The following is a 15,843-nucleotide window of genomic DNA, read 5'->3' as shown; positions in this document are numbered from 1 at the left end:
CGCCTCAAAAAATGGATCACGACTGTGCCGTGACGTGATGAAGTTCATGCTTCTCGTCCAACTGCCTTAGCTCTACACACGGAGATTGGCTCTACCATGCTATCTTTTACCCTCCAGGGATTTTTGCATGGACTTCTTCTCCTTCTGGTGCTGAGTAAGGACAGACTGTGTCAGGTTAAGATGGGAACTCGGATGTGTGCGGACACAGTTACAGAGTAAATAAGGTTAAGGCTGGTCCACTTTGTCTGGCAGGGCTCTTTAGGCCTGAACCCCTGAGGCAGGTACAGGTGGTATGAGGAAAGCAGATATGGCTGCAGCTGAATTAATTCAGCCTGCAGAGCCCAGCTAGATATAAACTTATAATGGGATTTTTAGTTTACGAGCTCTCGAGCAACATATCTAGCATACTAAAGCACAAGTTTAAGCATAATGTGTGTGTGTGTGTGGGGGGGGGTCTGTGCAAGAGTTAAAACCTCTTGCACTTAAAGACGTGACAGCATTTCGGAGCAAGCGTGCCATTTGTCCTGCCTGTCAGAGGTTGACGCTCGGCGTTTTAGCTCCATCCAAAGATCAGATGTGCTCTAACCAGATACTTGTCACATGAGGCAATGGATCTGTCAATCACACGCTGACACCTCAAGGATTACTGCCAGGCTCATTGCTCTCTGACTGATCAGATCTGAAACAAAAGATTGAAACGATCGCTTTTCCATAGCGGATGCAATTAACACCTCATTAGAATGCATGCATTGCGAGCGTTTTTCTGTACCGGCCTTCGCTGTAGTATTACAGCTATAAATGGAGCCAAATCATTAGACTCAGACGACTTGTACTTTTGCTAATTATCCCCACTTAGACTCAAATCTGAACTAGTCTGAAAGAGTGACAGCATTTTATGTAAATAGGAAAATTTTGACCAAATGTAGCACTTCATAATTCCAAGGTCATGCTGGAGCCTGCCTCTCAGCTACACTGAATCATATTCACGGCATTGCTTTTATCCTGACAGTTCTTCAGTCTGAAATTTTCCACTCCTCACTGTCCTTATTCTTCAGCTTAACTCCCTGTATCACTATGTCATTCATTTGCTTTGCTCACATTAAAGCCAGAAGAAATCCTAAAAGCCTTCTTTTTCCACCCTCCGCTCTCCTCCACTGCATTGCTCTCCCCTCTCTCTCAGCTGCACACGGCTTGACCTGTCAGTCTGCATTATCAGTGCTGGGGAGTGTTGATAGAGAGCCGGGATGGAGCGGCATTAAAATATTAGCTAGCCTTGAGAGAGAAGACGAGGTGAAAAAAAAGAGGAGGAGGAGGAGGAGGAGGGAAAGCAGTGACAGGCAAAAAAGAAGGAGAATGAGTGACTGAGGTCACCGCTGTCACTGTCCATTGTTGATGGAAATGACATGAGGCTTGTCTAATAGCCGCTGAGTCGCTCCGCCAGCCTCAAGTGGCTAGATTGGAATGAAAGATTGGAATTACAATTACGGCTCTCTGGTTTGGGTATCGGTGTGAGAACAATAGAGAATAATAGCAGTCATTACGATGAGAAAAAGTAACGGACACAAGGCTCATAGATTAAGCAACTATACATGCGATCGATAGACTTTCCGATCGATACCTTTTGCGGCGCGAATTATTGCAGGCTGGTCAGTTTGATTACCACACAGGAGAGATTTAGGGAGACTATTATCCTGAGCCTCTCAGGCTTCTCTTTAAAAACATTTTACTTCTCAAACTGATGACAGTGATTGGCGAAAATAAGAGGCCTTGCTGCGACGCAATAATTGCTCATTACAATGCAACTCTAGCGCGATAAACTTAAATAAAGCTCCGTTCAGATTAAAGCAATTTGCAAAGTAAAATGCTGCGCTCTGGTAAGAAGTCAATCTAGTCTCGCAGTCTCATGCCAGTGCCTCTGCGTTAAGTGCTGGGTGACAAAACAGGTTATTTAGCTGCGATAAATCAAAGGCTACAGTGAGCGGTGAGGCCCTCGTGGCCAGGTACCAAGAACTGTTATCTGATTGTTCTCACGCTCTTAGCCGGCACAGGCCTCTGGTCCAGTGTTAACCTCCCAGTCAAGCTGACAGCTCTGTGTCTTTTAACTGCCAGGATAAATCGCTGTGCACACTTCCTGCTGTCACCAAGGCAACACCTTGTATTTTGCAAGCAATGCCGTACCTTTGCCTAGCGAGCAGTCTGGAGTGCCAAAGTCCATCAGGCTGGATATCTCTGTCGGGTAGCACATGTCTGTCACCACTGTCTTCTGTCTGTGATGCACCGACGGATCTGTGGGGGGAAAGAAAGGAACGATGAATGTCATTTCACAACATCAGATGAATAAAATGTTTATTCTTTCATCAAAAACTTCTCATTCACATTGGCACAGACAGATTGCTCTAAAATTAACAGTGTGTGCACAGTCATGTAGACGTGGCTCGCCTGTTGGATCAGCTGATTCACTCTGGCACAATGTCAATTCGGTACACGCGGCTTTCAGGCACATTTCAAACATCCCCTACAAATCACGGCAGTTGGGATCAGAATAATCGGAATAATAACACACAAGCTGTAATTTCAATGATGCTTCCTCGCTCCATTATTTCACAACACTTGGCTAACTTTATACTCCTTTTTGCCTTATTTTAGGTCAGCTGTTTTTTCATTTTCATACCTTTTCCCTTTTTTTTTCATCTCTTCTCCCCTCAAATAAAATCCTTCCATTCATGTGATTCCATTATACTCCACTGACCCATTTTTGTGCCCTATACATTCAGCTAATGACACTGATCAAGGACTTCTGTGAGCCCCAGCGACTGAGGCTCATCTACTCTACATTTTCTCTCCTCTCACTTAGTGATTTCTATGCAAAATTCAAGAAGGAAATGGAGAAAATCACAGCCCCCTGTTAACTGCTCACCCTCCACCTCCTTTTCTATATGTTTCACCTCTGTGTGTAAAGCATGAAAATGCTGTAAAAAAAATGATAGTGATTATTGGAGACAGCAATTTCCTCGCAGAACCGTGGAGTGATTTTGTAGAGCAGGTACAACAGACTTACAGCAGAAATGATTTCCTCTTGAGGAGGGCTTCAGATCCTGCTGTTAATCTGAAATCTTCAGACTCAAAGTAATCCTTCTGAGACTATAAATGCTACATTCCATGCAGGCGTGCCACACCTCCTCTATATGTGCAATGCAGTGTTTAAATTGAACATATTGTCTAGTTTAACCATGAACCTCTTCCATGGGTACAGCAATTGGCATCTACCCTCAGGTGCCTTCTGAGTGGGACCATCTGCACAACCGCTCTTCCTCGACAATGATCTGAGCTTGCCTTCTAATCTGCATATTTTGACAGTTTCAATTTCATGACCGTATGGTATTTATCTAGATCACTGACCTTCCCTTCCCTCCTCCCCTCCTCCGTCCTCCCGACCTGTCGATAACTATTTAGGTGTTGTTAAGCTGACCTTTTCCTTGATCTTTAATATGGAGATTGGACAGGGGGCTCGTGCTCGGCCAATCTAAGGCTGCTTTACTTAGCACCAACGATAATGAGAGCGAAAGAGACGGAGAGGATGAGGCCGCTGGCAGTGGGACATATTCACAGACAATGTATTCCAGCTCTTAGCTGAAGGTGTTGCACGCTTAAAAATAGATGTCAATACATACATTATATGGCTATAAACGGCCGGGGAGCCACTGTTAAAAAATGTCTTCACTCTGAACTCAGCAGCCTGTCAAATGAGAAAAACTCACAATGTACCTTAATTATTTTATGTATTTGGAGACGCACGCCTTCCTTCGGTGCTTCAACGTACTGGTTTAAATGACCTCCCATTCCCAAGGGGTTTTTGATTAGCCAGGGTCCAGTGTATTTCATGGGGAAAACAGCCTGTCACTGTGTCCGTGTCAGTGCTGTGAAGTATGTGAATGTGCTCCAGAGAGGTGTGTCCTGAGGAGTGGGCAGTATATATCTGCCACCTCGTTTCTGCCTGGTTGAACCTCTGCTGTGGGAGGTTACAGGTTATGGAAATGATGAGGCCAAGCTGTGCAGGTCTATCTGTGACCTAACTGACTAAAGCAGGCAGCACAAACAGCAGGCTCACAACCAATGGCAACTCTTTTCGAGTTATTTCATATCTCATCTCCATCTCTCAGTGAAATGATGTGATGGGACAGCAGTAAATTTTGCTCGCTGTGCTAACATTAAACGATAACCCTCCATTAAAGTGAGCTGAAATGAAGCAAAAATGATCTTCTGATGTATCCTGGAACGTCCCCTAAGCCCAGAAGCCTCCGGAGGGGCGAGCTGTTGGTGTGTTTGACTGACGTTTGAGCCGGTGGTCTAATATTGTGAGCTTCTCTCTCAGGATGAAATACCAGCCAAGTAAATGGGCTTTAAATTGATGCGCCCAGTTCTGTCAGATGGGAATATCCATCAAAATGGACTCCCTTAAAAATAAGGTAGGTCACTTCGTATTTCTACATTTATATCGTCTTATCTGATGGATAACTCCACCAAAAGACCTACTATAATAGTTCTTTTTTTACAGCAGACATTTTGACATGTCATAGCAGGAAAAACACGGGTGTATTTAATATGAAGAAAGGCTTCACTTCGGGGAGGTCCTGGGATGGTGCATTCTAGCTCACTGGAAAAGCATATCAACACTTAATGGAAAGGAGCTATCACTAATGCTATTCACGTGTGCTTTTCTTGCTGTAAGTCAAACAGCTAAATCCATATGATTAAAAAAAAAGCAAAATTTTGATTGGCTATATGCAAATAAGGTCTACAGAGATGGATTCCCAGTTACACACCTACTACTAGATGCATGGACTTGGGGGACTTTAGTTAAATGAAAATGATAAAATGTAAATTTCTCCCTTTTGGTTATTATTATCCAGCAAAAAGAAAACAAGATATATCAGATCTCTATTACTGTAGCAAGAAATATGCATTTTTATTTAAGCCAGACTTGAAGGTGTTATTATAAATCTGAAATTAAAGAGGCTTCCTTGCAAAAGACGGGGAAAAACACAGCCCTGACAACCTCACAAGGGAAAACACCCACTAGTTATTAATGAGCATATGCTGAGAGTATGTGACTGCAGAAACACCCCCAGGTGTGGCAGGAAGTCAGAGAGGCTATTCAAACATCTGACACAACTCCCCTCCCTAACTAACACTCAGCTGAGGGATGCAGACACGTATGGGACATGAGGGAAATGGGAGACAAATGCTCAGTGGGAGTCAGAGTGGGTATTCAGGCAGAAACAGGGGCCAACTATCAATGGTGTGCAGACAGCTCGTCATTGCCCACCCTCGGCAAACCTTTAATTACACTGGCATTCAGTCCGTCACGCAGGCAGCAGACACATTCATTCCTGTGTCAGTCAGTGCACCAGAAAGGAGCATCACCACGCTCCTGTGGAGTCACAGCAGCCTGAAACGCAGGCGTGCTGGGTGGACGGCCATAACAACGCAACACAAGGCTGTATGTGCTGCATCAGTCTGAGACAGTGAGGCAGACCTGTATGGGAACTGCTTACCAATAATTTGCAATGGCTCGGAACATGCTGTTATTATCAGGCATTGAATAGTGTGTGTAAAAGAGCAGGCTAGCTGTGAGAGGTGATTGGCTCTCAGAGCAGAACAGAAGGTCAAAGTGGTTCATTGTTTCCACATATTCTCATCCACTAAAAGGGTTTTGGTCTTTTTCAGGGGAGGGGAGCTCGAGTGTTGATTGAGGGTTGCGGTGCAGATTAAAATACAGCAATTCTAAGCCTCAGCAACAGATACTGAGACTTATATTATATACTCAGCAGAGGGGAAAGATAAAAAATAAAGTAGTGGAACAAAAGGGAAGTAACACTGGGACCAAAGAAGGAGTTGAGACATTTTATGGGGAAAATGTCTTAATCCTAAAATGTAAAGGCATGAAGAATTTAACCATTTTCTGGGGTGCACAGTAATTATTCCCCATTGGGAAGACAATAACCATCGTGTTGAAATTTCTATTATTTCCCTCATGCATTTAAATTGACACAACATAATGTGAGAAGAATTTGAAACTCTATCTAAATGGAATTTCACAGCAGTGCCGCCAGTGAATGAATTAACAAAGCTAAATGATGAGATGGCTTTTGGGTGTCTAACCTTTGGCACAAGAGTGAGCCAGAAAACCTCATCTGGTTACATAAGACAACGGGATTGAGTTTGGTTGAGATATTCAGTGTGTGAATATTTCACAAGGGGAGGCTGCTCATCCGTGACTCCGACGCTCAGAGGTCCTTTCTGGTATTATCAGGCACACACACAGGGCTCATTCAAATACCAGCGTACTGAAAGCTGACAAGGCACTCCCACTGTACTCTGCATCCCCGCTGGCAGGTGTCATTAATATGACACAGATGGAAACGATAAATTGGAAAAAAATCTCCTTCGTGATGGCGCTAAATATAAGGAAAATAGTGTGTAAAACCAGAAAATGACCGATTGAAGCCTCCATAAACACAGGCTGTAAACATGTCAAATCATTATTTAACAACAGCAGTGAAATACTTTGGGAGAAATTATTCAACACATTCTTAGCACCATAAGAAAAGCAACAGATAAATTTCTCCTCAGGGACAGTGAAACTATATGCCATATATCGAAGGTCGAGCTGACACGTCTCTATTATACAACCCAAACATGGGGCCAAAACTCTGCAGCGAAATGTCATTCCTCGAACATTTTACTTTGCCTGGAGCTGAAAACTTACTGTCTATTAATCTGTGTTTATAATCATGCGTGACACAGTGAATCGATACACCCACTGCTCACAGTACATTAGGCCTGAAAGGCTGCTCCAAGGCTGCTGTGATCCATAGCCTCTGGATGCTGCCTGTGTGCTGCCGTTAAGAGCACAACGGCAGCCTGGCCTGAGGAAACATGCGCGGAAAAAAAGCCCCTTCAGGGACACATCCATTACATCAATGAGGAGAAATTGCTTGGGAAGATGAGTGTCCAGGTTTACCGGTGTTATGGTTGGTGTTGCTCAGCTGAGCAGTCTGCGGTTTTGTTGCATCTCTCTCACTCTAATGATTTCTGAGTGAAAGGACAAAATGAGGGAAGGATTTTAAAAAGCAAAATGCAGAGAGCTGGAGGACGCTGAGAGGCAATTTGAAACCTGGGGAAGTCCTGTTCAGTGTTGTTAAAATGCAACTGCAGAACGTTCTTTATAGCACTTAGCTTAGGGTGGGCGATCGTATATTCTGTGAGGACATACATTTTTCCATACTGTTTATAAGGGGTCGCTATCCCTTTAAAGTGGCTAAAATCCTGCTTTTTGGTAGTTTTATGACATTTTTGCATCAATGTGATGAAGTTTAATGCTTTGTTAGTTATTTAATTCACAGGATTAGAATATTGGGGGGGTGAGGGGGGCTGAACCTTATTTACATTTGCATTTACCTGTTTGGCAAATGCTTTTGTAAAAATGGCCCTTCCTGCGATTATTAATGATTTCTTTAAACCCTCCTATTTAAGAAAAACAGAACATCTTCCTCTTAATATCTTGATGGAACAGCAGCACCAAGTACAACTTTATGAACAGTGGCACAAATCAAACCTGTCTTTTCAGCGTTCCGTTTTATGTAAGTTTTAGGTATTTTGAAACTATTTTTTGTCTTCTGCCCTAATTTTCTCATTTTCTTATTTGATTTTGCATAAAATATCACAATATAAAACTATGTGGCCAAAAATCAGAGGACACCCCTTTTAACAAGAGTTCAGGTGTTTCAGCCACATTCCTTGATAATAGGTGCATCCAGCACATAGCCCTGAAATCTCTATTATCAAACATTTAGAGTTTAGAATGGGTGGTAAAGAGCTCAGTGACTTTGGATGTGGCTCTGTCATAGGATGCCACCTTCGCCACATGGTCTACTGAGGCTCCTAGGTCTCTAAAGGTCCAGATCTACTAGGTATGCCCAGGTCAAATGTACACGCCGCAACTGGACTCTGGAGCAGTGCCACGAGAACTCCACCTACCAGAATGCATAGTGCCTACTGTGTGTTGCAGGGTTTGGGCTAGGCCCCTTAGTTCCAGTTAGGGGTCTTCTTAATGCTACAGGATACAAACAGGCAATTGGGTGCCTCTAACTTTGTGGCAGCAGTTTAGGGAAGGCCCTAGGGAAGACTGTGCCCCTGTGGACAAAGCAGGTCCATGGTTAGACGACTTTGGTGTGGAGGGACTCGACAGGCCTGCACAGAGCCCTGACCGCAACCCCACTGAACACCTTTGGGAGGAATTAGAGCGCAGATTGCGAGCCAGACCTTCTCATCCAACACCGGTGCCTGACCTCACAAGTGCTGTTTTGGCTGAATGGGCACAAAGTCACAAAGAGGTTCTGAAAAATTTTATAGCGAGTCCTCCCAGAAGAGGGGCAGCTGTTATGGCTGCAAAGGAACGTCCAACTGCATAGTAATCACAGTGGTAAGATTCAAGATTCAAGATTCAAGAGTCTTTATTGTCATTGCACATGTCAATGAAATTTTCATTGCAATATAGGTTAATATAGGTGGGATGTCCACTGACTTTTGTCCATATAGTGTATAATGACAGAAAATTACACATATGATAATAAAAGCTTTTATTGACCCTAACAGGTCAGTGCAATTGAATTACACTTAAAATAAATTCTGTTAGAAGAAAATGGCATGATTATATATTAGAAAACTACACTCTGCCATGTCAACTGAAAAGGGAAATTTGTGAGTGTCACTATATCATTTTTGCTCAGCATTCAGTATCTCAAATATTATGCCTCTGAATGAGTATCATTTGAATCACTGATTCTGTATCACACGCCACACCTGCTAAAAACAATATCAGCATTGCAGTGCGCAACCCTGTGATTAAACTGAGCTATGTTGTTATGCTGAAACCAAAACAGCTGAAGGGCTCGAGAGGGCAGAAATTACCTCCGTTGATTATTCATAACAATACCATCAGGAAAACAAGGTTATGGGATGATGCCTAACCTTGGAGTCACAATGGGGTGATGTTGCTATGCATCATCCCATATGACTGGTATGATGATCTATGCTGGCTGATGAATAATCACAGTGGGGTTGACCTGCCAAAATGGAATGGAAAGGGAGCAGAGCTTAGCGCTAAGCAATCTGTGTACAAGTATAAAATAAAATCACATCATCCATCATGCTGGTTTCCTTATAGATGTAGACATTGGACACATGTAGGACAGTACATCACGCATTTATAATGATTATCATTGTGGCTCAACCAGTGACAAACGAGGACTCCATTACGGCCTACATAATAAACGTTTCTGTAACCCTGGAGGATTAGCCACCATCAGTGGAACACTTGATAATCCAACGCAGCCCCTTTGAACAGCAGCATAGTGAGCTCAAGGTTCAGTTGGAGTCTGAAATGTGCTTGTCCTCTGTCCTCACAGTCCTGCAGAACAATGTCATAACTTTAGGTTGGATTTTTTCCTTTCTATTGGCACCTAGGTTTGTTTTTTTCTCCTGACGCAGTCCAACAGGGACCAGACAGAAAAGCTGTTAGAGTGATTACCGGACACTTTTATAATAAAGAACTTACATATAGCATATTTCCAAATGCGTAAGCAAAGACAACTGTACTATAGTGCTGCCAGGGTAAAGGTAGACTAATGGGCTGGTAAAGTAAATTAAAAAGACATAATCTCAAGGAGGAGATACCTCAATACCAATGTCTGCAATGTCATACAAACTACTACAATTTATGCCCCATATACACTACGATACACACAAAATCCATCTCTTACTCACACACACACACACACACACAAGGGCACGTGCGCGCACACACACACACACACACACACACACAGACTTTATGGCTCATCTGGTTGATACTGGGGGTCACAGCTAGGGCATCATCTGCCCTGCCATAACCCAAAGGCTTTGCCGGACCAGAACAGCTAGATGAGGGCGGATTTATAGTGAAGATTAAGCAGAAAAATCTGCCTGGAAGAAATCCAGCACTGACACAACAACAACAACAACAACAACAACAAAAGTCCTTCAGCTCCTTGTGCCAACGCCTTTCCTGCCTTTGGTAAATTTGGCGATGAAGGCAGCAGCGGGCCCGGCTCGGCTCTTTAATATTGTCCGAGTGTGCGGGAGGCATTCGGAAAATGTGAGACTTTTTGTTGACCTCTGTCTCCTTACAGGCCTGGGAATTGATTCACGCTCTTTTCACACTTGCTAGTCCAGCCACACCCATCCCAGCTGGCTCTGCAGGATCCAAGAGGGACCCTGTTCTCTCTGGACAGCAGGACTGGGACAGAGGACGGGCTGTGCATCATTTGCCTTTCTCTGAAAGACAGCGAGAGGGGTCGTCTCGGTCGCACACAGACAAAAATTCAGCCTAGCCATTTTAAAACCGGCCCATCTTCCCCTCTCATGCCTTCACAACCAAAAAGGTGAATTAAGAGTTTGTTTGTGAGGTAAAGAAGAGTTTGATAGGAAAGAGGAATAACAGCTCCAAAAACATCACCATAATGAAAGATTGAAGGGCTCCAGCGGGAAAGCAGAACTCCTTCACCCGGGGAAACCGTCACTACTCATCAAGCCGAATAATACAACACAGCAACGCAGCCCTTGGAGTCAGTGGTGGGCGTAACACACAGAGCACACCGATTTTCTGTCGGGGCTGCTACAGTATAATAGCTATAGTAGTATGTGAGGCATAGTTTGAAGTGCTGACCAAGAGAGGAGCTGGGTAAAGATGTGAATAATAGAACTAAGACTTCCATGTTCCCTGGGCCAAGACAAGCCAGCTACTGATGGAAGGATGGGAATCACCCACGCAGAAAGCCGCACTGCCAGCTCTACCAGCTAACATACTGTCTTCAAACAGAATTGAATATCATCCGCAATGTACAACAACTCAATACAGCAAAGCTTAACTCACAGGTAGCAACTAATAACAGTCAAATCAGATGGCAGTATGATTTATTGATTTTCAAAAAGGTGCTATTGTGGTGTGACATATCATGCTCTTGTTATAAATAGTGCGTGCCTGCTGGAGTTGCTACTACTGTCTATTACAGTTGCTAATTGCAGGAGAAAAGCAGACAGAACACAAATGCCACGCTGTGCTCCTGGCATCAAGCATAATATGAAAAAAAGCCACAAGTGCTCCTCTGCTATCTTGGAACCGACAACAAAGTCGAGAGCTATTAGTCAAAATTTGTTCTCTTGCTGTAATGATCCTCAAACTGGCAGGCACACAGTGATCCTGGGAGTCGGAGAGATGTGGAAAAATGTGTTTACAGTAAGCAAATTTACAAGCAGGTCGGCAAGCTTTGTGACGCACAAAGTTTCTGTCAAGTAATGAATTTATCAAGAAAACCCCTTTTAAAATAAACACATAAAATTAATGAAATTACCTTATTTGGTATGAAAACTTCACAGGTAATGAATGCATGGCAGACTTTCCCAGAAGGAAAACTTCTCCCGGGGTTTATTTCACAGTAGATTATCTCCAAGTAAATAAATATACAGCACAAGGAAACTAGAGAATTAATAAATAGTTCAGTATATGTGCTTATGCAAAACAAACACACAACTGCACAAAAATCAAGGAATATCATCCAATCCACTCAACTCCAACACCCAAGTGCTTTCTCAAGAGGCTCTAAAGACACGGTGCACACCCGCTGCCGTCAGCAGCGCGTTATCTTTATGTTAAGTGCCTCGACTGCCACAGGAATAAATGAATGTTTATAACCATTTAGCTAGTACTGAGGAACCCTAAGTGTTCCACCAGAAGGTAAAGGCTGCAATTTAGCACAGGGCCTTCACAGCCAAAGTGCAAATTCAACAGCGTGAAATGCCAAATATTTCCTAAATCAGCCTGTGTGAGCCATAGCTGTCCACATACTTGCCAAAGTTCAATTAAATTGAACAATGACCCTAAATACGCTGATCTCTGCAAAGTGCATCCAATGAGAGTTTTGTGCATTTCTGAATCCTGCAGTTACGCAACTCTCCTCTCTAATCCTTTAATAAAACTTCTGTTGTGCGTCGTGCAAATGTCTCACTCTTGCATGTTTGGTCTGAAAAAGGTGGTCCTGGGTCACATGCCAGCAGAGGAGGAAAAGTGTCCTGGGCTTCATTCACAGTCCCACCTGACAGCACACCTCACAGGCTTCTCTGGCTAAAAAGGGTAAACGACTACAATATACTGCATATCCACCATAACCAACGCATGGGAAAAAAATGCATTACAAAATACATCAGCGTCGCGGTGGCTTTGGAAGGGGGAGTTTGTTCAAAACACTCGATGATTTCGCACTGCAGTGGAACGGGCCCGGTCAGAGACGGAGGAGGTTTTAGAAACACTGAGATCATTGCAGGAATCCTTCACAACACTAGTCATTACTCATATTACTACACTTTTATTACGTAAGCTCATAGAGGAGGGATGTATGAGTGTGAGAAATAAAAATGTAGAGTCACAGTGTTATCCTTAGAGCAAGAAATACATCACACAGAATCACATCCGTCTGGCGAGGTGATGAATTACCTATTGTGGTGCCGAGTTTTACAGTAATGGTGGAAAATTCAGCAAATGAAAAATGACCCAGTAAGCTATCCACGCCGTGACTTCTACTCACAGCTAGTGTTACAATATATTCTAAAGCCTTTAAGGTCAGTGGCTTCCTCTTGCAATACATTACAGTTCTATAAGAACCTGAATCAGCTTTTCACTCAGCAGTAGCACCGCTCAGAATGACTAATGTCTCAGTGCAGGCCCAATCTCGAGGAGGGAGTTGACCACTTACTCCTCTGCCGCCGCATCACAAAGCAGCAAAGAGACGAACCTCTGCGTTCCTGCACAGCAGCCACTTTCAAAATGTGATCCTCCTCTCCTTTCTGGCAACGTTTCAGCCTATATGAGACTGTAATTAGTCGGACAGCAGGGGAAGCGCTAATTAGTATCTTTTAGCTTTTAACTTAACCACAGTGTTTCATGTACATGTCATACATACATACACACACGCATGCACACACACACAGACACAGACACACACAAACACACACTGGCTGTCTCTTCTTCACATGCACTTCACACATCTACCAATTATTGAAGATCTCATACCTGCAGCTGCAGTATTAACGTTGGGTATTCATAATGGCGACCTCTATTCAGGGTCATAGAGTTTATTGAAATAAATAATGTCCTCATTTTCTCTCCTAATATTGCCCCCTTCATTTTAGATAAAATGTAATATGGCAGTTGGTCTGCTTTCATGCAATTATCTGAACTTTGGAAAAACACTGACTGAAGTGGCTTGTTCTTAATGCAGGCTGCAGCTAATTTGTGGAACAAAATGTGGAATGGTAATGCTCGGTCATTGCACGAAGACTTTTCTCTTGCAAATATATGCACTCTTTTACAGCTGAGGTTGAAGCGACCATGTCAGGCATTCGTGAGTGATAAGAGAAGACATCATATTGAAATCAATCCACTGCTGAACCTGAACTTAAGATACTGCGTGCTTGTATATCATCGTGCTTATTAATGTTGTTGTTGATGTTTAGCCTCACTTTGGCTCTGCTGCTATAAAAAGTAGCTGTAATTGGCAATATGTCTGGAATACTGTAGAGTATGTGTACACAGGCTATTGAAATTAGAAATATTCACAATAGTGTTGCTAGCACTAGCGCAAGTCATGCACTGTATCTATATGATATTTTTCCGTGATCTTAAAGGCCATGCACACATGTGGTAAACCTGTGTGGGCGTGTACAGACTGTGTTTGATTGACACCTGCCTGACTGTCAGCCTTATAACAGTCTGCATAGCTCTGCCTACGATCTGAACAGAGCTCTAATCAACCAGAGTAAGTGAAAACTCCTGTGGGGGTGTGCAAGGCCTTTCTATCTGTTGTCTAAATGTCACCTGGTTATTTACTGTAATGGAAAGGTACAAAGTTTGTTGTGTGGCAGCTCTATGCAACCACGCAGATCCGAATGGGTTTAAAATACCAAAGCAGGAATACATTTCGCTTGACCAACTTGACCGGCCAGTACAGAATACAGGTTTATCAGTAATGAGGAAAATCACAAGATGCTAAATAGGTTTCTGCACAAGCTGTCTGATTCTCACATATCTTATTATTACACTTCACCGTCCTGGACAGAGAGTTATTTAAATACCCATAAGCTATTCAGTTGTTACCACCTGATGTCTTCTTTACACATTTCTTGCTGCGAGCCAATACGACTTAGCCAACAACACTGTGGAGACAGGACTCTCATTAGGGAGAAAGGCCAAACTTTCACCAATAGCTGTGGAATATGAGGAGAAAAGCAATTTACAGACCCGGTATAGGTCATTTGTGGGAGATGAAAATGTGTGGAAAAAAAAAAGTAGTCTAATGTGAAACTTTTATGTCCAAGTTGAAAGTGCTCTTGTCTGATGTAACGATGTCTCGGTGGAAGACAACACAACTTCCCCAGCAGCTGTCAGGACAGCGGTCTGATGCAAGCTGGTGCTGAATATTTCTGTTCAAAACCCAGATAAATCCATTTTTGGGGGGGATAAAAAAAATACACTACAGAAATTCATATTCAACATTCATAAGATATGGAGAATATGGTCTGTAGAGTCATTCTTTTATCATTACCCTGATGTCTTTCACAGTAGTATAGTTTGCAGACGATGCTCCGTTCATCCTCATTCTGTTTGTTTCCCTGCACTCCTGCTGCAGGCTGCAATGATAATTACTGATAGGAAGCAGTGTGGGCAACAGTCCAGAAAGCCCCCCCACCTGTCCAGGATGCTGACCTTTTGTGTGATACTGGATATGTAAAGTGCAAACAATTGCCCACTGGCTTAGTGCTCCACTGAGTGATTGATGCCATCTCAGTAGCTGTAGGAGTTGAAACTGCTGAGAGCGACGCAGGCACTTTTCCTCCGTATGCCAGTGTGTTCATTCTTTACCCTCCCTGCCTTTTCTTACGTCGCCGCCAAACACCGCAACTGAGAGACCAACATCCTACCTCCTCCCTCACTGCCCTCTCCTCCTGCAACCTCCTTCATCAATCAACTTCTTCTCGAAGTTTTAAAACCCCCAAATCCCTCACCTCATCTAGTTCTTTCTCTCTTAGGATTTTTTTCCTCATGATTATTAAGATTCCTCTCCTGTCCCTGCACTGTAGCTCCTGCTGTGATAGATATTCTCTCTCTGTCTCTGTCTCTGCCACTGTTTCTCCCTCCGCCTTTAATGCCCCTCCGCCACCTCCCCCCGGCTGGTTCTGCGTCACTGATCACCATTCGTTCGATCCGCCGAGGCTTCTTCCCAGGAGAGTAACTGCAGTAATAAGAGCAGAGAGGCTCTGAGATGCATGCTGCCGGCGCCCCGCAGGGCGGCTTGTAACAGAGAGCCATGAAGCCAGGAACACTTAAACGCAGTCAAACAGTAAGAGCACAAAGATAGTCTCACAGAGAGGAAATAGATTTATAAACATTAAGTTCCGTTTTCGACAAATCATCGTGACACCGCGATTGCTCACTGAGACCACTGCGGAGGATCAGCGTGGCAGAGTCATCGTCATCAGAAACACTGAAACAACACGAGTTTTCTGTTCCCGTGTCTCCCCGCGGCGGCGCGCTCTCAGGGGACAGAGCTGGATTGAGTGGAGACCTTCATCGGCTCCCTCTTCCTTCCACAGCGTTGTGTCTGGTTAATTAATGAACAGTCAGCTCAGATTCTTGAGGCACCATTTTGTTTCCTACTTGCACCACATTTCCGTAGGCAGACCTCCCAA

General features: G+C 43.6%; 1 protein-coding gene across 1 annotated transcript in view; it reads right to left on the bottom strand.

The window, feature by feature from the left end:
- The window catches only part of LOC121620554 (kazrin-like), a 59,694-nt gene that overhangs the window by 21,964 nt on the left and 21,887 nt on the right, over window positions 1-15,843 (bottom strand). Inside the window, exon 2 of the mRNA XM_041956646.1 lies at window positions 2,179-2,286. Coding sequence (XP_041812580.1) covers window positions 2,179-2,286 — 108 coding nt within the window. The remainder of the gene's footprint in view (window positions 1-2,178; window positions 2,287-15,843) is intronic.

This window comes from Chelmon rostratus, chromosome 2 (genome assembly GCF_017976325.1).
Source record: "Chelmon rostratus isolate fCheRos1 chromosome 2, fCheRos1.pri, whole genome shotgun sequence".
Taxonomy (NCBI): domain Eukaryota; kingdom Metazoa; phylum Chordata; class Actinopteri; order Chaetodontiformes; family Chaetodontidae; genus Chelmon; species Chelmon rostratus.
This window is presented reverse-complemented; position numbering and strand designations above follow the sequence as displayed.